This window comes from Eutrema salsugineum, unplaced genomic scaffold (assembly GCF_000478725.1).
Source record: "Eutrema salsugineum unplaced genomic scaffold, Eutsalg1_0 scaffold_20, whole genome shotgun sequence".
Classification (NCBI taxonomy): Eukaryota; Viridiplantae; Streptophyta; class Magnoliopsida; order Brassicales; family Brassicaceae; genus Eutrema; species Eutrema salsugineum.
The window spans coordinates 14,954-35,942 of record NW_006256828.1 but is presented as its reverse complement, the minus strand read 5'-3'; the positions used below and the strand labels follow the sequence as shown (position 1 = coordinate 35,942).

Here is a 20,989-nt window from a genome sequence, read left to right as displayed (position 1 = left end):
TTGGGTTCGGCTTTGAAATGCCAGCCTTAGAGCGAGTGATCATTTGATGAGCGGGAGTTTGAGAAATCTCTGCAGATTCTGGTTCTGGTGAGGCAGGAGATGTTGTTGTTGTATCAGTTGATGGAAACTGGTCTGATATAACTGTCCTGTCTGATTCAAGAGAGATATTTTCGCCTATAGGTTCATGATCTAAGCAGGCTGTACACCAGAATATCTTCCTGCATCAGCAGTAGTTAAAACCAGAGATGTGGTTGGAGTTGGGTACATAAGAGAAAGAAAATCATATGTTGTGAACATTGGTGATGTTGGTGATGAAAAGATGGTATTAGTTACATTGGAAGAAGACTTTGCAGTTGTTGTTGCAGAGATTTCAAAGCCTTTTATCCAAGCAGAATGGAGAGAAGATCCAGTCGTTTTCTAGAGAGAAACATATTTGTCCTTGAACGGAAAGGATTCCTCATCAAAGATAACATGTCGACTGAGATAGACTCTGCCAGTTGGTGGATAAAGGCACCTGTAGCCTTTATACTTTGCAGTATAGCCGAAAAAAACACAACTTAAGGACCTTAGACCAAACTTGTTTGCAGTATAAGCTGGAAGAGTTAGAAAACAAGCACAACCGAATGTTCTCAAGGCTGTATAGTCTGGTGGTTGACCATATAACAGTTGATGTAGAGAAATGTTATCTTTGAGAGCACTTATTGGAAGAAGATTGATTAAAAAGTTTGAAGTGAAAAAGGACTCAACCCAATATTTTTTCAACATTCCACTTTCAAACATCATTGATAGACCAAGTTCAACCAAGTGTTTGTGCTTTCTTTCAGCCAGAGTCGCGGTGTATGAGGACATGAGACAAAGTGTTGAATGCCACATTGCTCTAAGTGTGTGAGGAGTTGTTTGTTTATAAACTCTCCTCCACCATCACATTGAAAGGTTCCAATTTTGGTGTTGAACTGATGAGCAACCGCTGCAGAACTTGAGCATTTGGATGACCCAATCTCTAATCTCCTACGCATACAAGAATGGTGTGTGAGTCTTGTCAGCTTGGAAAAAGTTATAGACTTTCATTTTCTGATTATGTTTTTGTTTCAACTAGACCACTTCAAAGAGTGTATTGTGATCTTTTGGGTCCTGCACCAGTTGTATTGGTGCAGGGTTTTCGGTATTATATAATACTTATTGACAACTGGTCTCGCTATTGTTGGTTTTACCTTTAAAGTACAAGTATGATTTCTACTCAACATTTTTTGCCTTTCAAAGACTTGTCGAGAATCAGAACCTTTCAATGTGATGGTGGATGAGAGTTTATAAACAAACAACTCCTCACACAATTAGAGCAATGTGGCATTCAATACTTTGTCTCATGTCCTCATACACCGGAACAAAATAGTCTGGCTGAAAGAAAGCACAGACACTTGGTTGAACTTGGTCTATCAATGATGTTTGAAAGTGAAATGTTGCAAAAATATTGGGTTGAGTCCTTTTTCACTTCAAAACTTTTTGATCAATCTTCTTCCAACAAGTGCTCTCAAAGATAACATTTCTCCACATCAACTGTTATATGGTCAACCACCAGACTATACAGCCTTGAGGACATTCGGTTGTGCTTATTTTCTAACTCTTCGAGCTTATACTGCAAACAAGTTTGATCCAAGGTCCTTAAGATGTGTTTTTCTCGGCTATACTGCAAAGTATAAAGCTACATGTGCCTTTATCCACCCACTGGCAGAGTCTATTTCAGTCGACATGTTATCTTTGATGAGGAATCTTTTCCATTCGAAGACAAATATGTTTCTCTCCATAAAACGACTGGATCTTCTCTTCATACTGCTTGGATAAAAGGCTTTGAAATCTCTGCAACAACAACTGCATAGTCTTCTTCTGATGTAACTAATACCATCTTCTCATCACCAACATCACCAATGTTCACAACAGATGATTTTCTTCCTCTTCTGTCCCAACTCCAACCACTTCTCTGGTTTTAACTACTGCTGATGCATGAAGATATTCTGGATGTAAGGCATGCTTAGATCATGAACCTATATGCGACAGTATCTCTCCTGCATCAGACAGGACAGTTATACCAGACCATTTCCATCAACTGATGCAACAACTACAGCTCCTGCCTCACCAGAACCAGAATCTGCAGAGATTTCTCAAGCTCCTGCTCATCAAATTGTCACTCGCTCTAAGGCTGGCATTTCAAAGCCGAACCCAAGGTATGCACTTCTCACAAACAAAGTGTCATATCCCAAGCCTAAGACGGTTAAAACGGCTCTCAAGGATCCAGGCTGGAACGCAGCAATGAATGATGAAATAGAAAATTGCAGAGAAACAAAGACCTTGTCCTTAGTTCCTTACTCACCAAACATGAATGTTTTAGGAAGTAAATGGGTTTTCCGAACCAAACTTAAGGCAGATGGTTCTTTAGATAAGCTAAAAGCTAGACTTGTTGCTAAAGGATTTGATCAAAAAGAAGGCATTGACTATCGTGAAACATATAGTCCTGTTGTCAGAACACCAATCGTTCTAACTGTTCTTCACACTGCAACGGTAATGGGTTGGGACATCAAACAAATGGATGTCAAAAACGCCTTTCTTCATGGCGATCTAACTGAGGTCGTTTACATGAAGCAACATGCAGGTTTTGTTGATACAGAACATCCTGATCATGTTTGGTTGCTACACAAATCTTTGTACGGTCTTAAACATGCACCACGGGCTTGGTTTGACAAGTTTAGTAATTATTTGCTTGAGTTTGGTTTTGTTTGCAGCAAGCTGGATCCCTCTCTATTTGTCTACACACAAAATAGAGATGTTATCATGTTGTTACTTTATGTTGATGACATGGTCATTACGGGCAATAAGTCTTCTGCAATAACCAAGTTTCTCATTGACATCAACAGACATTTCAGAATGAAAGATTTTGGTCAGATGCATTATTTCTTAGGCATTCAGGCACACTTTATAAAGAGGGGCTTTTCTTGTCTCAGCAAAAATATGCTGAAGATCTTCTTTCTATGGCTGCAATGAGTGATTACTCACCTATGCCCACTCTCTTATCTCTGCAACCGCATTTTACCCCAAATCAAACTGAGCACTTTGAAAATCCAACATATTTCAGAAGTCTTGCCGGAAAGCTGCAATATCTCACTCTAACTCGGCCAGACATTCAATATGCTGTGAATTTTGTGTATCAAAAGATGCATCACCCTACTGTCTCAGAATTCAAGTTGCTTAAACGTGTTTTTCGTACATAAAAGGTACAATATCAATGGGTATTACCTTTCACACTACAAAAAAACACTCCATTTACAACGAATATATATTCGTTGTAAAATTGTTGCAAACAGGACTTACCATCGATTTTACGCCGAAATCGTAATCGTCGTTAATCGATCGTCGCTAATGCGAAATCGTCGTAAAATCGTCGTAAATTAGCGACGAATAAAAATCGTCGCTAATTTACAACGATTTTACGACGATTATTTATTTTTTTAAAAAATAAAATTATTGTAAAATCGTCGCAATCGATAATTATTTATTATTTATTATTTTATATTTAAAATAATAATTACCGGTGGTAGTCGGTGTCTCCGGTGGTGGCCGGTGGTCGCCGTGGTCGCCGGTGGTGGCAGGTGGTCACTGGTGGTTGCCGGTGGTGGCAGGGTGGTCGCCGGTGGTGGTGGCCGATGGTCGCCGGTGGTGGCCGGTGGTGGTCGCTGGTGGTTGCCGATGTTGGCCGGTGGTCGCCGGTGTTGGCCGGTGGTCGCCGGTGGTGACCCGTGGTGGCCGGTGGTGTGGCCGGTGATGTGGCCGGTGATGTGGCCGGTGGTTATTCTGGTGTTAGTGGTACACTGATTGTTTAATAGTTATGAGTAGGTATATATATATACTAGAACAAATTTTCCAAAACTACCGATGTGGGACTTTGTATCTTTTATGAAATCGTTGTAAAATCTTTGCAATTTACGACAATTTTTTTTGTTTTTTAAAATTAAATTAATAAAAAAATCAAATCATCGTAACATCGTTGCAATTTACGACGATTTGATTTTCTTTTAAATTAATAAATTAGAAAAAAGAATTAAATAGAAAAAAATCAAATCGTTGCGACGATTTTACGACAATTTAATTTTTTTATTATTATTTTCTAAAAACAAAACATCATCGTAAAAACGTCGTAAATAGCGACAGTTTTACAACGATTTTATTTGCAACGAATTAACGACGATTGTGTGCTAAATCATCGTTAATTCGTAATTAATTTGCGACGACAATAATTCGTCGTAAAAAATCGTTGCTAACTCTGTCTTTTCTTGTAGTGTCAGAAGGACAGTGACTTCCTTCTCAAAGCTTAAAGTGACTCTGATTGGACTGGCTGCCCTCTCACAAGGCGTTCTACTGGTGGTTACTGCACTTATCTAGGAAACAACTTGATCTCCTGGTAATCAAAGAAGCAGATTACCGTGGCAAAAATCTCCACTGAAGCAAATATCTTGCCTTATCCGAAACACCATCTGAACTTACTTGGCTTGGCAACCTCCTCAAGGACCTCAGTATTCCTATTCATGTTACACTTGAGATATTCTGTGACAATCTCTCAGCTGTTCAGCTCACAGTAAATCCCACATATCATGCTCGTTCTTAAGCATTTTGAGACTCATCATAATATCATTATGTTCGTGAGTGTGTCGCACTTGGCTCACTGGTGGTAAATCATGTTCCATCTCAACTGCAGATAGCTGATATCTTCACCAAATCCTTACCAGCGGCTTCTTTCTTCTCTCTGAGGTTCAAACGTGGCATAGAAGTTTCTCCCACGCCATGTTTGAGAGGGGCTGATTGTACAAAGAACCTAAACGACATCTCTTCTTCGGAATTCAGAAAAATGACGAACTTTGGCCAAGACCAAACAAGGCCCAAGAGTGAAGAAGCTAGCTCAAAACCCAGCCTTCAACGGTCTCCTCCTTCAAACCTGCAAAAAGGCAAAACACAAAAGCAGAGTACGAACGGAGATGACGAGAACTTCATTACAGCTTGTACGGTTGAAGTGCTCAACAAGTTTGACACCCTGGCATGCCTGTATGGAGAATGCTAACCACAGAAATGAGTTTGTTTTAACTGTGGTAGAGTTATCTTAGGGTTTTCAATGTTTTCCTTAAACTCTTGTATAAATATCAGCTAAGTTGTAATGGAGCCTTTAAGCTCTTAGAAATGAATTTCAGTTTAAAATATCTTTGAGTTTCAAAATTATTTCATAAACCCATTATAGGCGTAAAATATTAGAGACAAATATTGAAAAAATAAACAGAAAAGACTTAAGAAAAACGTTCTGTAAGTAGAATAGATTAAAAAAATTAACGACGAAGTGGAAGTGAGTTGACTGTTTTCTTAATCCGAAATATATTCTGTAGTGTGACGGTGTATGAGATAATGAGGGTCTGATTGGCGTGTAGGCTATGAGGACTTTTACAGTTCTTACAACAATTTTTTTTCCAATCAAATTTTTTGAATTTTAAAATATTTTAAAACTTTTACAACACTTTTTAGATTTCTCTTTGTTTCTTTTTACCACCTTGTTTTGTTAGCTTCTAAACTTTCTCTCTCCTACTTTTTACCCATAATTTTTTTTTCAATAATATTCTCTCTCCTACTTCTCACAATTTCAATTATTTCTTATTCTTATATTGGCTTATGTGCATTCATTCTTTTAATATATAGTTAAAGATTTTTGACTGCCATTTTGATGAACTTATTTGAGTATAGTAAACCAAACAAAATTTTCAACACAAAAAATAAAACAATATATTCAACAAAATCTTTGAAACAATCAAACACTTATTATGAGATCACCAGAATGATTATAAGTACTATAAACAATATATATTTTATTGAAATCTATATAAGAAAAGTTGCAAATACTATTTCTTGGATAGTCTTCAAACTTACAATTCCAACAACAATGACATCTTCATGAATATTTATCTATTAATTTCTGATTTTTTGTATTTTCATTATATTCTTCCATTGTATTTATTATTTATGTTAATAATTAAATTTTATAATTTTATTGTATATAATTTATATTTGGGGTTGAAAATTTGATATTTAAAGTAACAGTCACCGTTTTTATAGATTTTGTCAACAATCATACTTTTAAAAATATTTAAAATAATAGTTACAGTTTCTAAAGTCAAAATCGCTAAACCTAAAAGTTTACAGTCACAGTCCTTACCAATCGGACCCTGATTCTCATGATATAATCACTTGAAACTATAATCGCAGCACTCAATTATAGAATCGACGAACGTTATGTTTTACATATACTTTTGGACTTATTTTGGAAAGAAGACAAAGACTAGAAAGATTGAAGGTTTGTGTGAGTTTTCTCTCTGTAAAAAAAAAAGAGAAAGTCTATAAGAGAGAATAAGAAAAACAAAATTCTTTTTATACAACCTCATAGTTTTACCCAATAAATGTAAATAATAATGGAGAGATATGGAGGTTACAAATCCAAATTGATTTTAAGTCAATTGTGAATAAAGGAGATGTTGAATTAAATTGTTTGGTGGACCAACAATTTAAAACAATCATGAGCCAAAAATATCTCATCTCCTCTAATACACTAATTAAGTGTATAAGAATTTATCCGAGCTATCCGAGTTATCTTCAATGTAGCTGGAAACCATGGAAACAAGACTGTGACAGACGTCATACATTGCTCTGTTTCTCGGCGACAAAGATGCGTTGATGAAAGTTATGAAAAAAGAGTTTTCCGGAGCTAGGGCTAACGACTAAAGATTGTGTTGAAATGAGCTGGATATCCATTGTTTATATTGCTGGATTCCCAAGTGGGACTCCTACCAATGTTTTGCTTCAAGGGAAGTCTCCTTTCCCAAAGATCAACTTCAAAGCCAAATCGGATTTCGTCAAGAACCCGATTCCTGAATCCGGTCTGATCGGGATGTTCAAGAAGTTGCTTATAGAGGACTCGCTGACGATGATGTGGACTCCTTACGGAGGAATGATGGCGAGAATCTCTGAGTCTCAAATCCCTTTTCCGCATAGAAAAGGAGTCATCTTCAAAATCCAGTACATAACGGTTTGGCCAGACAGCGACATGAGACCGAGCAGACACATTAAGTGGATCAGAGATCTGTACAAATTCATGACGCCTTATGTCTCAAGTAATCCACGACAAGCCTACGTGAACTACAGAGATCTTGGCCTAGGAAAGAACAAGAAAAACGTGAGCTCGAACTTGAAAAATGCGAGCGTGTGGGGAAGGCAGTACTTCAAGAACAATTTCAACTTATTGGTGAGGATTAAATCAAAGGTTGATCCAGAGAATTTCTTCCGAGCATCCCACCTCTGCCCATTTGAAGCTACGTTCATGTCATAATAAGAACAATGCCAGTCTAAACCTAAATATACATGTCTCGTTCCAATAGCAATATAAGATATAACAACAATGTAAGATATCGAGAAACTCGAGGTCACCGAGGAAGGAACAATATGTTGTTGTTTCGTGTTATAATTATCAAATTGTGTTCTCTTCCATGTAGCAATTTTTAATGATCTCTATCGATATTTTTAAATCCCTATCAAAGGGAAGCGAAACTACACATAAAATCAAAAACCACAACAGTTAGTTTAACTATGATAGAAAACAGAACAAAAGCAATTTAATCCGAAACTAAGATACCGCACAAACCAAACAAAACTTCTAATTTCTAGAGATCATTTGAAAGAACTTAACGAAGATGTCAACAATAACCATTGATAACATATTCCTCCTATAGAGATGCAGAACTATGGTTCAAAACATTAATTCCTAAGCTTCATAATCTGGCAAGATACAAACATGTTGTGAATCAAACTAGAAAGCAATAATCTAAGAGAAAAATCGTAAATTGAGGCAAAATACTCAGTTAGGGTTTTATTATTAATTGTGTAAATGATACAATTACAATTCTTAAAGCCCTGAATTTATATTCTAAAAAACTTGATTCCCAAACCTACTCGATAAAAGATTTTTCTTTTTCGAATCTATTAGAAAAACGTACCACTCCTCAACTCCCTCTAGCAGATCTTCTTTAGAATATTTTGTCACAGAATCAACAAATTTCTCAAAATTAGCATGTCTAAACCCATCTTCTCACTGAAATAATAAAATTTGTGCTTTTAATGAGTTCACTTTTAACAGTTGAATCCATATGAATCTTTTAACTTCATGTGCATATTTAATTTTCTAGTTTTTTCTGTTAATAACAAAAAAAAATTCTTAAGATTTCTAATTCTAGCAAAGTCAAACAAAAAAATGGGTCACAAGCTGGAATAAAGTCAACTTGTCATGTAGTTAACTAGTTACCACGTGACTGTCAACAAAATAATGCAAACATAGCCGACGAATATCTTATGATTTGATCCATCAACTAAATTAATGGATCTTGTTTTATCACGATCTTTCAAATATATACACATTTCTTCATTGACAAAAATAGAAAACTCCGAACATACATCCATTTCCGTCTTGTCCTCGCAGATTATGTGTTTGGCTGCAGGGATGAGAATTTCTAAATCATTCCCTGCGATTTTTTATATATCGTTTATAGCCCTATATTTTTCTTTGTACACAATAACACCAATTTTTTCAAACTCCCTACAAGACAATTTCATCAAATGTCTCGAAAAAAACACATATGTTGATTTTCCACTCGAGAAAACGTTCTTCAGTCCTAAAAGAAACGCCTCGATCTTTAAAGAAGTTCTTGAATCGACGATTCAAAATCAACGGCTCTTGACCAAGTCTCTACCTAAACCAATTTGCATATTTAAACCGGTTCACGAATCTCACGTCCAAGCTTCCATCATATGTTCCAACAAACTTGGAATTCATCTCCGAGTTAGAAGCGGCGGTCACGATTTCGAAGGCTTGTCCTATGTCTCACAGATGGAAACATCATTTGTATTGCTCGATTTCTCAAAACTGAGACAGATCAAAGTTGATATTGAAGACAACAGTGCTTGGGTTCAAGCTGGTGCTACACTTGGTGAACTTTACTACAGGTAATCTAAACTACGTTTGTTTCGTAGGTCAGTTTCTCTGTTTGCATTAATATATAAACTTTAAATTTTCTTACAAACAAATTAAAAAAATGACAAAAATTTGAATTATTATGAATAATACTAAAACTAAAATTGTTACCAACAGTCAATTTTTTTTGTCCTTTGGCTGTAAATTTTCAAAATGAAAGAAAGCTTGATAGTTCAGTTACCTGTCTGTCGACTCAACAGACTCAACAGTCAACAGTACACCAATATACAATACAATTTAGCTCTAAGTAGCAACATTAGGAGCTAAACTAAGGAACTAAAATGCATGAAATATAACTGATTTTTTTTTTTGTGACAATTCTATTCTTCTCTATTTTCTCACAAAAGTTTTTTTAACATAGCATATACATGTTTCCATGAAATATCGATGGTGTTTTTGTTTAACTACAGAATCGCAGAGAAGAGCAATCGCCATGGATTCCCTGCGGGTTTGTGCTCAACCGTAGGCGTAGGTGGATATATAACAGGCGGTGGATATGGTCCCTTGATGAGGAAGTATGGTCTTGCTGCAGATAATGTTCTAGACGCAAAGATCGTTGATGCTAATGGCAAATTACTCGACAGAATCGCGATGGGAGAGGATCTGTTTTGGGCTATCAGAGGAGGGGGTGGAGCGAGTTTTGGAGTAATTCTTGCATGGAAGATCAAGCTTGCTCCTGTTCCTGAAACCCTAACCGTCTTCACGGTTATCAAAACGTTAGAACAAGACGCTAACTTCAAGACTCTTTCTAAGTGGCAACGAATTGCACACAAGCTTGTTGAAGAGCTCTTCATACGAGTGACAATCAGTCCCATTGGAAACGGTGAAAACAAGACTGTGATGACAATGTACAGAGGTCTGTTTCTTGGCGGGAAAGGCACTTTGATGAAGGTTATGAACAAGGGTTTTCTGGAACTAGGGCTAACTCGGAAGGATTGTACCGAGATGAGCTGGATCGAATCCACTGTTTACAATGCTGATTTTCCGGCGAACACTCCTATTGAAGTTTTGATTCAAGCGATATCACCATTCGAAAAACTTTCCTTCAAATCAAAGTCGGATTTCGTGAAAGAACCTATTCCTGTTTCAGGGCTTAAAGGAATTTTCAAGAGGATGATGCAAGAAGACTCTCTTGCTTCATTTCTGGCTTGGACTCCTTACGGTGGAATGATGGCTAAATTCTCTGAATCTGAGATTCCTTTCCCGCATAGACGCGGCACCCTCTTCAAGATTTTCTATAACACAAACACCGAGAAGAGACCTAGTAAACACATTAACTGGCTTAGAGATCTATACAGTTTCATGACGCCTTATGTCTCAAGCAATCCAAGACAATCGTATGTGAACTACAGAGATCTAGACCTCGGGAAGAACAAAAACAACTCAAAGGCTAACTTCAAGAAAGCCCAAATCTGGGGAACTAAGTACTTTAAAGACAATTTCGACAGATTGGTGAAAATTAAATTAAAAGTTGATCCACATAACGTCTTCAGACACGAGCAGAGTATCCCAACTCTGCCCACAACTATGTAAATTATTAATAAAGATATTGCACCTAGCCTAAAAAACATGCAATAAACATTCGAACAAAGGTTCTTCTGTATTTCAGAAAATGGTTTTTTTTTTGGTTAAATATGTGGTACTTTGTTTTACCTCAAACTTGAATCATTTCTTCTTATGTGGTCACCCAAGTGATTCTTAGTACCATAGCATCGTATACGAAGGCATGTTCTCGTTCTCGTTCTCGTTCTCCATCTCATATCTCAATCATTGCTGTATTATAATTACAAAATTAAAACAAATATTAAACAATATGTTGTAGTTTCGTGTTATAATCATCAATTTGTGCTATCTCCCATGTTGCCACCTCCTTTTCGTAATTTTTAATATCTCTTGTGATTTCTGTTCACATTTTTCTATCCACGTTTTCCTGACTTGAAGGAATTGCAAGATCTTGACTGATCAGCTTGTCTCGTTAACTCATGTGGATAACATGCTTATTTTTGCGCTATAACTATCTTCTCTCGGTCTCGGATTATCTAGTCGTTATTAATCTTTAACCATAATCGTCAATTAGCATGTCTAACCCATCTTCTCACTGAAATAATAAAATTTAGTGCTTTTTTGTGTTCATTTTAAATAGTTGAATCCATATGAGTCTTTGAACGTAATGTGCATTTTTAATTATCTAGTTTTTTTTTTGATAACCAGAAAAAAAAATCTTAAGTTTTCTAATTCTATCTGAGTCAAAGCTAGGCGGCTCACAAAGTCACAAGCTGGAATGAAAGTTAACTTGTCTCGTCGTTAACATGTGGTGACTGTCATTGTGTCACATCATGAAATAAAATAATCATAGATAATGCAAACATAATCAACGAAAATATTTGACGAACGAAAAAATATTCAACGAAATTATTTGACCAACAAAAAACTAAAAATCAACGAAAATTTGACCAACAATGAGAAAAATCGACGAAAATCTTATAATAATTACGCCATAGACTTAATTAATGGGTTTCATTTTATCAAGATTTTTCATATATATGTTATGTAAATATTTTTATAAGACCTGAATTGATCAAATTGTAAAGTTTATTCTTTTTTTTTAAAATACAAAATATAAAATAAAATAATTTAGATAAAATTATTGTTTTTTATATATAAATTTAATTTTTATTCCTTTAACTTTTAAGATTAGGAACTATCGAATTTCTTTTTTTTCAAATAAGATTAGTTAAAATATAGTTAAGAATTAATAAAATATATGTTAAAATATGATTGTTTATCTTGACAACTTTAAATCATTAATTTAGTATTCTATAACCTGTGAAAAAAAAATAAAAACCAAAATAAAATCACCCATGGAAATATGTATTACATAAATTTAAAAATAAAGTTATCAACAATATTAAAATTATTTAACAACAAAATAATATAAATATAGTAATTAAAGCATATTCTAAAAGACTACACTAATACAACAATAACCAATTAATGCAGTAATCAACATGAGTAACATGAAAAAATGATATGTAGCTTATGAATTAAAAAGATTAGCAAATTTTTTTTTGGTTATGAATTTTTAATCTATTATTTAATTTTTTAATGCTAAACTGAAATATATAGTTTTTTTTTTCTTATAAACTATGGTTTATTTGTTTTTTATCTTTTTTTTGTTAATTTAAACTTATTTTTTTTATTTTACATTTTATGATTAGAAATAACTATCGAATTTTCTTTTTTTCAAATAAGATTATTTAAAATATAATTAAAAAATAATTAAATATATGTCAAAATCTGATCGTTTATCTTGACATGTGTCACGATCATGTGAGTTACCAACTTTGAATCATTCTCTTTTATATAATATATATATATATATATATAATAAAAAGATGAAAGCAAAAAAAAATAAACATAGAGAAAACAAAATAAAAATGTTAATGAGGCTTCTAAACTCTAGTCTAACCCCAATATATTTATTTATAGAAAATTATTAATTTGGACTCGACACTAAGAACAGAGATACAATGTACAAATACACACTAATTTTTCTAATTAAAATCTGAAACTTAAAACCTACCAAAATTAAATATATATAAGGAGCCTAATGCAGCCGCCTGTTTGGTTACATGGTGAGCACGGCTCTCTATATATACACATTTCTTCATTAACATACCTCCATTTCCACATTCGCAGATTATGAGCATGGCTGCAGGGATGAGAGTTACAAAATCAGTCCCTGTGGTTTCATATATATCTTTTCTAGCTCTATATTTTTCTTTCTACACAATAACACCAATTTCCTCAAACTCCATACAAGATGATTTCATCAAATGTCTCCACAGAAACACACATGTTGACTTTCCACTCGAGAAAACGTTCTTCACTCCTGAAAGAAACGCCTCGATCTTTGTCGAAATTCTTGAATCGACGGCTCAAAATCAACGGTTCTTGACAAAGTCACTACCTAAACCGATTCTCATATTTAAACCAGTTCACGTATCTCACGTCCAAGCTTCCATCATATGTTCCAAGAAACTCGGTATGGGTCTCCGCGTTAGAAGCGGCGGTCACGATTTCGAAGGCATGTCTTACGTTTCACAGATGGAAACATCATTTGTATTGCTCGATTTGTCGAAAATGAGACAGATCAAAGTTGATATTGAAGACAACAGTGCTTGGGTTCAAGCTGGTGCTACACTTGGTGAACTTTACTACAGGTAATCTAAACCACGTTCGTTTCATTTACATACAAGTTTCTGTGTTTGCATTAATATATCAAAATTTAAATTTAAAATTGTGTACTAACAAATCAAAGTTTTATAGAGGAGGTGTTATTCAATTTAAATTTAAATTTAAATTTAAATTCTAAAGTTTTTGTGTCATAACTTCGTTTTTCTTTTAAATAACTTGTTCATTATGTTTTTAAAAATTTATTTCAATGATTCATTATAGAAATAATTTAGTTTTGAATAGTTAAAATTAATAAGGTTTTAAAAGTCTAAGTTGAAAAACATAGTCAAATAAAGCTTTGAATATATATATATATAGCATTATTAGCATATATATATATATATTCCACTCTTCTTTATTTTCTCAGGAAAATGGTCAAATATTTGTAATATATGCTAATAATGCTACATGTTTCTATGTGTAATAGTAGTAGTTATGTACAGTGGCCGAGCCACAAATTTTCTTTATTGGGGGCATCAATGGAATATACATAACTTTATGAATGGGGGTGTTAATAAATTACTTTATAAATTGCACCATTTTATAAAATTTACTGGGGGCATATGATCCCAACCTAAACTATGTGGCTCTGCCACTGGTTATGTACATGCAAATATATTAAACCCTGTTCTAAAAATCAGCCATCTAGTCGCTTTTTTTTTTTTTTTGGTCAAAAGCCATCTAGTCGCTTTAAGTGATGTTTTCATCCATAATTGGGCTAATAAGTCGGGTGTCCGACTAATTTCCGTCAGACTGACTAATTTTTGCCTAAGTTAAATAATTCCATTTAGATGGCCGCGTAGCCTAATTTTATATTTATTTGTATCTATATTACACGAATCTTATTTATGTTTCTTATTAATTTTAATAATCATTATGTATTAGACCTAATATTTGTTTCTTATGCTGAACACAAAATTATATCAAAACTATTAACTATAGACTATAATAGATTAACATATTAAAATGAAATTAAAAACATGCAAAAACTAGTTTATGATTACTCCCAATTTTTTGTTAGGCGCATTCGACTGCCCGATTAACGCCTTTTCAACAAGGATATGGATATTATATGATGAACCATTGAATAATGAATTATGGTCAACTGTTTTTGTTTTAACTGTAGAATTGCAAAGAAGAGCAATCGCCATGGATTCCCTGCGGGTTTGTGTTCAACCGTAGGCATAGGTGGATATATAACAGGCGGTGGATACGGTTCCTTGGTGAGGAAGTATGGTCTTTCTGCAGATAATGTTCTTGACGCAAAGATTGTCGATGCGAATGGTAAATTACTCGACAGATCCTCAATGGGTGAGAATTTGTTTTGGGCGATTAGAGGAGGCGGTGGAGCGAGTTTCGGGGTAATTCTTGCATGGAAGATCAAGCTTGTTCCTGTTCCTGAAACCGTAACCGTCTTCACCGTCACTAAAACGAGAGAACAAGATGCTGACTTCAAGATTCTTTCGAAGTGGCAACATGTTGTGGACAAGCTTGTTGAAGAGCTCTTCATACGAGTGGCAATCAGACCCATTGGAAACGGTGGAAACAAGACTGTGATGACATCGTACAGAGGTCTGTTTCTTGGCGGACAAGGCACTTTGATGAAGGTTATGAACAAGGGTTTTCCAGAACTAAGGCTCACTCGGAAGGATTGTACCGAGATGAGCTGGATCGAATCCACTGTTTACAATGCTGAATTTCCGGCGAACACTCCTATTGAAGTTTTGATTCAAGTGAAATCACCTTTCGGAAAACTTTCTTTCAAATCAAAGTCTGATTTCGTGAAAGAACCTATTCCTGTTTCAGGGTTAAAAAGAATTTTCAAGAAAATGATGCAAGAAGACTCTCCTGCTTCATTTCTTGGTTGGACTCCTTACGGTGGAAAGATGGCTAAAATCTCTGAATCTGAGATCCCTTTCCCGCATAGAAACGACACCATCTTCATTATTCTTTATAATACAGACACCGAGACGGAACCTAGTAAACACATTAACTGGCTCAGAGATCTGTACAGTTTCATGACGCCTTATGTTTCAAGCAATCCAAGACAGTCATATGTGAACTATAGAGATTTAGACCTGGGAAAGAACGAGGAAAATTCAAAGGTTAACTTCAAAAAAGCTCAAGTCTGGGGAACTAAGTACTTTAAAGACAATTTCGAAAGGTTGGTGATGGTTAAATCAAAGGTTGATCCAGAGAACTTCTTCAGACACGAACAGAGCATTCCAATTCTGCATGTTCAAAGCTAGGATCATGATTCATGATATAACCACTACTATGTAAGAATAAAGGTATTTTGCACCCAGCCTAAAAGCATGTGATAAACGAGAAATTCGAACATTGGTTCTTCAGTAATTCAGAAAATGTTGTAGCTAATCATATATAGGCATGTCTGTGTTACTTAAGTTTTTTTTCCATTTCCTTTTTTTCATAATGTGGTACTTTGTTTCACCTCAAATTCGAATAATTGCTTCTTATTAATTTAAGTGGTTCTTAATACCATAGCTTCGTATACGAAGGTTTGTTCTCATTCTTGATCTCAAATCTTTATCATTAGTGTATTGTAATTACAATATTAAAAAATATTAAATATTAATTATATTAGTTTGCTTCATATATATATATATAATATATATATATAATATATATATAATATATATATATAAATAAATACATTGTATAAAACCCGAGCTTTTAAACATTTGTAAAATGGCTTTGATCCTTTTCGGCTTTTCCTTAATAGAAATGAACTAATGTCTAAAACTTTTGGGTTTAACCATATATTATCATCTGATCTAGTTGTTGTGACGTAGAATTCGATACTAGAAAATGGTCTAAAACTATATTCCTTTCATCAAATATATTTATCAAGACTAACATAATTATTTACACAAATTATATATATGCATATATTTCCAAATCAGTAATTTTACCCAATGAAAATATTTGGGAGAGCAACTAAATAAATGATAAAGCATTCTTTTGTCTAAAAGAACAAGACTATTTTTTAATCATTTGAGATGATTTATTCCTTTCTCTACATGTCTTCAACTTTTTATATCAAGAAATCACAACTAAATCTTCCTTTTTGGATGTGTGTCCAAATTGAAACAATTGAATGAGTCCGTATGAATAATTTTTTGTCAACTTATTAACGTGCAGTTTTCTAGCACACAATCTCAAAAAAAGGTCAACGGTTTCAAAATAAGTGAACACATGACAGTCACGTCATTAAGAAATGGACATCACACCAAACTTTTGACAATCACACCATCTTTGAAGATAAACTTATTGGATCTTATTTAATCGAAATGTAAAGGGAAATACAAACAAGTTTCTTCATTAAAAAAAAAAAAGAACAATAGACATTCATTTCCATCTTGAAGCCTAATTGTGTGTTTGGCTTCTCTCTTGCATATACACGGCCGGTTAGGCTGCCATCAAGCGATGGAATTTTCAAAACCAATTACTACATTATCTTGTATTTCGTTTTTAGCTCTATACTTTTCTTTATACACAATAACACCAATTTCTTCAACCTCATTACAACTACAAGATGACTTCATCAAATGTCTCCACGAAAACACGAATGTCAATTTTCCACTCGAGAAAACGTTCTTCTCTCCTGAAAGAAACGCCTCGATCTTCATAGAGGTCCTTGAATCGACGGCTCAGAATCAACGATATTTGACCAAGTCAATGCCTAAACCGGGTTTCATATTTAAACCGGTTCACGAATCTCACGTCCAAGCTTCGGTCATTTGTTCTAAGAAACTCGGAATACATCTTCGTGTTAGAAGCGGTGGTCATGATTACGAAGGCGTGTCTTATGTTTCACAGATCGAAACATCGTTTATAATTATTGATCTGTCAAGATTGAGACAGATCAATGTTGATATTGAAGGCAATAGTGCTTGGGTTCAAGCTGGTGCTACAATAGGTGAACTTTACTACAGGTAATATAAGTCTCTTGTTTTGTTTCAAATAAGTGTGTCCAATCGCAAAACCGAACTGTAACCGAATCAAAATAGTGTCATATGGTTTGGTTTCGGTTATATCATATAAACCGTACGGTTATCTCGACATTTGCATCTTAATTCAAATAGTTTATTACTTTGTTTGATGTTAAAGTGATGCTGCTATTCTTTTGGTTTCGTGATTTTAAATATGAAAAAAACTAAATTCTTCTTTACCGCTAAAAATCTACTAACTTTTTGCAAAATCTTATTTAGTTAGTAATACTAAAGGCATTGGCTTTGTTCTTATTTGCTACATTCCTAAGAAATGAATATAATTATTTTTTAAAATAATTCTTTGCTTTCATTATTATTAATTATTTTTCAAGTTAAAAGTTAGATTAAGCAGAGACTAGTATTCTGTTTACAAGTTAGAGCATTGATATTACTATTTCTTTTATGTTCTAATGAATTCAATTTCAAGCACATAAATTGAACTCACATAATCTTATATCAGACCAAATATAGTTTATGAACAAACGGAACCAAACAATAGCAACAAAGTAATATTTAACTATTAATTTAATCTTTGGTTTCATTAATTGTAGAATTGCAGAGAAGAGCAAGATTCATGGATGTCCTGCAGGTGTGTACCCGAGCTTAGGCATAGGTGGGCATATAACAGGAGGTGCATACGGTTCCTTGATGAGGAAGTATGGTCTTGCTGCAGACAATGTTGTAGACGCAAAGATCGTTGATGCTAATGGCAAATTACTCGACAGAACCGCGATGGGAGAGGATCTGTTTTGGGCAATCAGAGGAGGTTCTGGTGGGAGTTTCGGGATCATTTTATCATGGAAGATCAAGCTTGTTCCAGTTCCTGTAACCCTTACAGTCTTCACCGTCACCAAAACGTTAGAACAAGACGTAGGACTCGAGATTCTTTCAAAGTGGCAACGAGTTGCGGACAAGCTAGTTGAAGAGCTCTTCTTGTGAGTGTTCTTCACAATTGCTGGAAACAATGGAAACAAGACTGTGTCCATGTCGTACATAGGTCAGTTTCTTGGCGAGAAAGGCAACTTGATTGAAGTTATGAACAAGGGTTTTCCGGAACTAGGGCTAACTCTGGAGGATTGTGTAGAAATGAGCTGGATCGAATCCATTGTTTACAACTCTGGATTCCGGACAAACCCTCTTCCTCCTCCTGAGGTTTTGCTTCAAGCTAAGTCACCTTTAGGAGAAGTTTACTTTAAAGCGAAATCCGATTTCGCTAAAGAACCTATTCCTGCTTTAGGTCTTAAAGGGATGATCAAGAAGTTTCTTGAAGAAGACGCAGCGTTAGTGATCTGGACTCCTTACGGTGGAATGATGGAGAAGATCCCTGAATCTGAGATCCCATTTCCGCATAGAAGCGGAACCATCTTCATGATTCAGTATTACAGGAGCTGGTCAGAGACTGAGAAGAGACCGGACTTACGTATCAAATGGATCAGAGAGTTGTACAGTTATATGACGCCTTATGTCTCAAGCAATCCAAGACAAGCATATGTGAACTATAGAGATCTAGACCTGGGACAGAACAATCACAACAACTCAAAGGAAAACTTCTTAAATGCTCAAATCTGGGGAGCTAAGTACTTCAAAGACAACTTCAACAGATTGGTGAAGATTAAATCAAAGGTTGATCCAGAGAACCTCTTCAGACACGAACAGAGTATCCCACCTCTTTTATAACTTTAAGCTAAGCTCTTGTTTCTTACAATAGTATTCAAAATAAGAATAAAGGTTAAGAGCATACAATGAGCTCGAAGAAATCGAGTTTCCCTTCTTTCTTTCAGACAATTCTGAATACCTCTGATATAAACACCTCAAGTCCTCTCTCGTTGAACTACGGGTCGGTGTGGCTTTGGTGCTAAAACCCAAGAAAAACACTCTTAAAAGATGTTTCATCAAAGAACAAAGTTGCAGGTAGAGAGGAGACTGGTTTACCGCTGGGATTGCCTTGCTCATAGAAACATTTGAAAAGCGAGACAGCTTCGTCTGCCATTATTCCTCCTTTACACTTGTACCCTTTTCCTCTTTGAGCTTCTTCACTATTAGAAACAGAGATCATATCAATCCAATAACAAGGCGTTTTTCGTTCTAAGATTGTAGTGATCGTAGGACATACGGGATATCTGACGGTTGAGAATTGCCTAAGTGAAGCGACAAGATGGAACCACATCCCCCAAACTTGTCATTTGCACATCCATAATACACTTCCTTTATACCTTCAATTAAGAACAGATCATACCATTTTCTCATCAGAAACAGAAACACAAAAAAAATACCAGAAAAGGGTCTAATTCAGCTTAAGCAATCATACCAAGAAACGATAAGGCCGATGCGCACATGATGCAAGGTTCACATGTTACGTAAAGAACGCATTTCGAGAATTTCTCAGCGATTTGTGAAGGAGAGAGTCCATTTTTCCGCCACTCTCCAACAAGTTGATCAACTGCTTCCATCTCTGCATGTCTTGTGGCCTTTTCAAAACATAATTGTAACAAACGATCATATGTTTCTGTATTACTCGATAAAACAAGATAAGAGAGAAACTGTGAAAGTAGACTATCCAATAAATAGCTGAAGAAACTAGCTTAATCTAGAATAGATAAAATTTGTCAAGCGTAGTTGCTTTTTGAAAGTTTTTGAATGATTACATTGCGTGTCTCATTTGTTCGGTTTCTCCCTGAAGCAATGACCTTACCGTCCTCAAGAATGACACATCTGATCCATAGAAATCTTATATGACATAAGTAGATAAATGGTAAGAAAAAAAAATTGGGATGAAGCAAAGTGGCAAAAATTAGAGACCCCACGGGAACTTCAAGAGCCTCTAGAGCAAGTTTAGCCTGCAATCCATAGAAACCAACCACCATAACTCTAAAAGCAACAAACTTTTGGCAGTAATCATAGTAACCAAATTATACCAGTGTTACCTGGTGCAGAGCTAAACTCATGTACTTATGAGACTCTTCCTCACAATGGTCTTCTTTCACTGGTTCCATAACTTTATACTAACTTGGCTTCACCGGAGAAACTAAAATAACAATAATAGCCTAAACAATAAAACACATGTAAAGAGATGGCTATTGGGACTTGAACCTAATCACATTATGCCCTCAGGGATTAATCTAACCGAAAAGAAAACAGAATTTTGTGCATATTAAACAGAAAGCTTATAAGCTATGAACGAGGAAAACATAAGAAAGGTATGGTTTTGACAAAGTAGACAGTAATTAATATATGGAAGAAGACATAGTAAATGTTCATAAGGTTTAATTAATAGTTAACCTAAGTTAATGTAGCGAGTAAACTGAAAATAAGGATACGAAAACAAGTTCAAAATACTTTTGTCTGAATCAATCCCACTAGAGATTTGAAACTGAGAGAAAGATACAAAAACAAGATTGGTCTGAATTGGAACTAGAGATTAGATAGATGATGTCATACCGATACTTTTAGTGTTTCTTGTTTACTGTTTCAGATCGACGAGTTGTTGTTGTTTATCCGTACAATCTCCCCTGCTTCAACGATGAATCCCTCTGCTCTCCTCCATCAAGAAAGAACGAAATGCCGAGGAAGAATCACAGATTCAGTTCTGCGTATACACAGTCTCTGCCTCCGTCGCCGGAAAAACCGATTTGGTCGGCGA

The 20,989-nt window shown here is 35.0% G+C and overlaps 5 protein-coding genes across 6 annotated transcripts; 4 read left to right on the top strand and 1 right to left on the bottom strand.

Moving 5' to 3' along the window:
* The first annotated feature begins 6,814 nt into the window (after positions 1 to 6,814).
* Positions 6,815 to 7,405, top strand: LOC18016190 (berberine bridge enzyme-like 26). The gene has a single exon (XM_024155322.1). The coding sequence runs from the start codon at positions 6,815 to 6,817 to the stop codon at positions 7,403 to 7,405; it is 591 nt and encodes a 196-aa protein (XP_024011090.1).
* Positions 7,406 to 8,446: 1,041 nt separating this feature from the next.
* LOC18016189 (berberine bridge enzyme-like 26) lies at positions 8,447 to 10,633 on the top strand. Its single transcript, XM_006397986.2, has 2 exons — positions 8,447 to 9,072; positions 9,511 to 10,633. Exons 1-2 carry the CDS (start codon positions 8,447 to 8,449, stop codon positions 10,631 to 10,633), a joined length of 1,749 nt encoding a protein of 582 aa, XP_006398049.2.
* Positions 10,634 to 12,770: 2,137 nt separating this feature from the next.
* LOC18016078 (berberine bridge enzyme-like 25) lies at positions 12,771 to 15,850 on the top strand. Its single transcript, XM_006397985.2, has 2 exons — positions 12,771 to 13,323; positions 14,463 to 15,850. Exons 1-2 carry the CDS (start codon positions 12,803 to 12,805, stop codon positions 15,583 to 15,585), a joined length of 1,644 nt encoding a protein of 547 aa, XP_006398048.2. The 5' UTR covers positions 12,771 to 12,802; the 3' UTR covers positions 15,586 to 15,850.
* A 918-nt stretch (positions 15,851 to 16,768) lies between these two features.
* LOC18016045 (berberine bridge enzyme-like 25) lies at positions 16,769 to 19,058 on the top strand. The gene is given in 2 exon segments (XM_024155249.1): positions 16,769 to 17,292; positions 17,901 to 19,058. Coding segments are annotated over 2 exon segments (1,635 nt in total). The 5' UTR covers positions 16,769 to 16,783; the 3' UTR covers positions 19,027 to 19,058.
* LOC18016080 (tRNA-specific adenosine deaminase 2) lies at positions 18,995 to 20,956 on the bottom strand. Of its 2 annotated transcripts, XM_006397983.2 has the most exons (8): positions 20,788 to 20,819; positions 20,274 to 20,374; positions 20,149 to 20,186; positions 19,995 to 20,061; positions 19,658 to 19,817; positions 19,463 to 19,562; positions 19,282 to 19,385; positions 18,995 to 19,204 (listed from the first exon to the last, which is right to left on the bottom strand). In XM_006397983.2, the coding sequence occupies exons 2-8, from the start codon at positions 20,340 to 20,342 to the stop codon at positions 19,161 to 19,163; spliced, it is 582 nt and encodes a 193-aa protein (XP_006398046.1). In that variant the 5' UTR covers positions 20,343 to 20,374; positions 20,788 to 20,819; the 3' UTR covers positions 18,995 to 19,160. The 2 variants fall into 2 exon arrangements, with proteins under 2 accessions (XP_006398046.1, XP_024011018.1); XM_024155250.1 differs by having other exon boundaries at positions 19,995 to 20,186; positions 20,788 to 20,956.
* Between the last annotated feature and the right edge of the window lie 33 nt (positions 20,957 to 20,989).

Excerpts from the sequence above, each read along its gene's own strand:
- LOC18016190 (XM_024155322.1), top strand. The coding sequence starts at position 6,815 with ATGAGCTGGATATCCATTGTTTATATTGCTGGATTCCCAAGTGGGACT.
- LOC18016189 (XM_006397986.2), top strand. The coding sequence starts at position 8,447 with ATGGATCTTGTTTTATCACGATCTTTCAAATATATACACATTTCTTCA. Across the intron at positions 9,073-9,510 it reads CTTGGTGAACTTTACTACAG|AATCGCAGAGAAGAGCAATC; the intron begins GTAATCTAAACT and ends GTTTAACTACAG.
- LOC18016078 (XM_006397985.2), top strand. The coding sequence starts at position 12,803 with ATGAGCATGGCTGCAGGGATGAGAGTTACAAAATCAGTCCCTGTGGTT. Across the intron at positions 13,324-14,462 it reads CTTGGTGAACTTTACTACAG|AATTGCAAAGAAGAGCAATC; the intron begins GTAATCTAAACC and ends TTTTAACTGTAG.
- LOC18016080 (XM_024155250.1), bottom strand. The coding sequence starts at position 20,342 with ATGGAACCAGTGAAAGAAGACCATTGTGAGGAAGAGTCTCATAAGTAC. Across the intron at positions 19,818-19,994 it reads GAACAAATGAGACACGCAAT|GCCACAAGACATGCAGAGAT; the intron begins GTAATCATTCAA and ends TGTTTTGAAAAG. Across the intron at positions 19,386-19,462 it reads TCTCAACCGTCAGATATCCC|TGAAGAAGCTCAAAGAGGAA; the intron begins GTATGTCCTACG and ends TGTTTCTAATAG.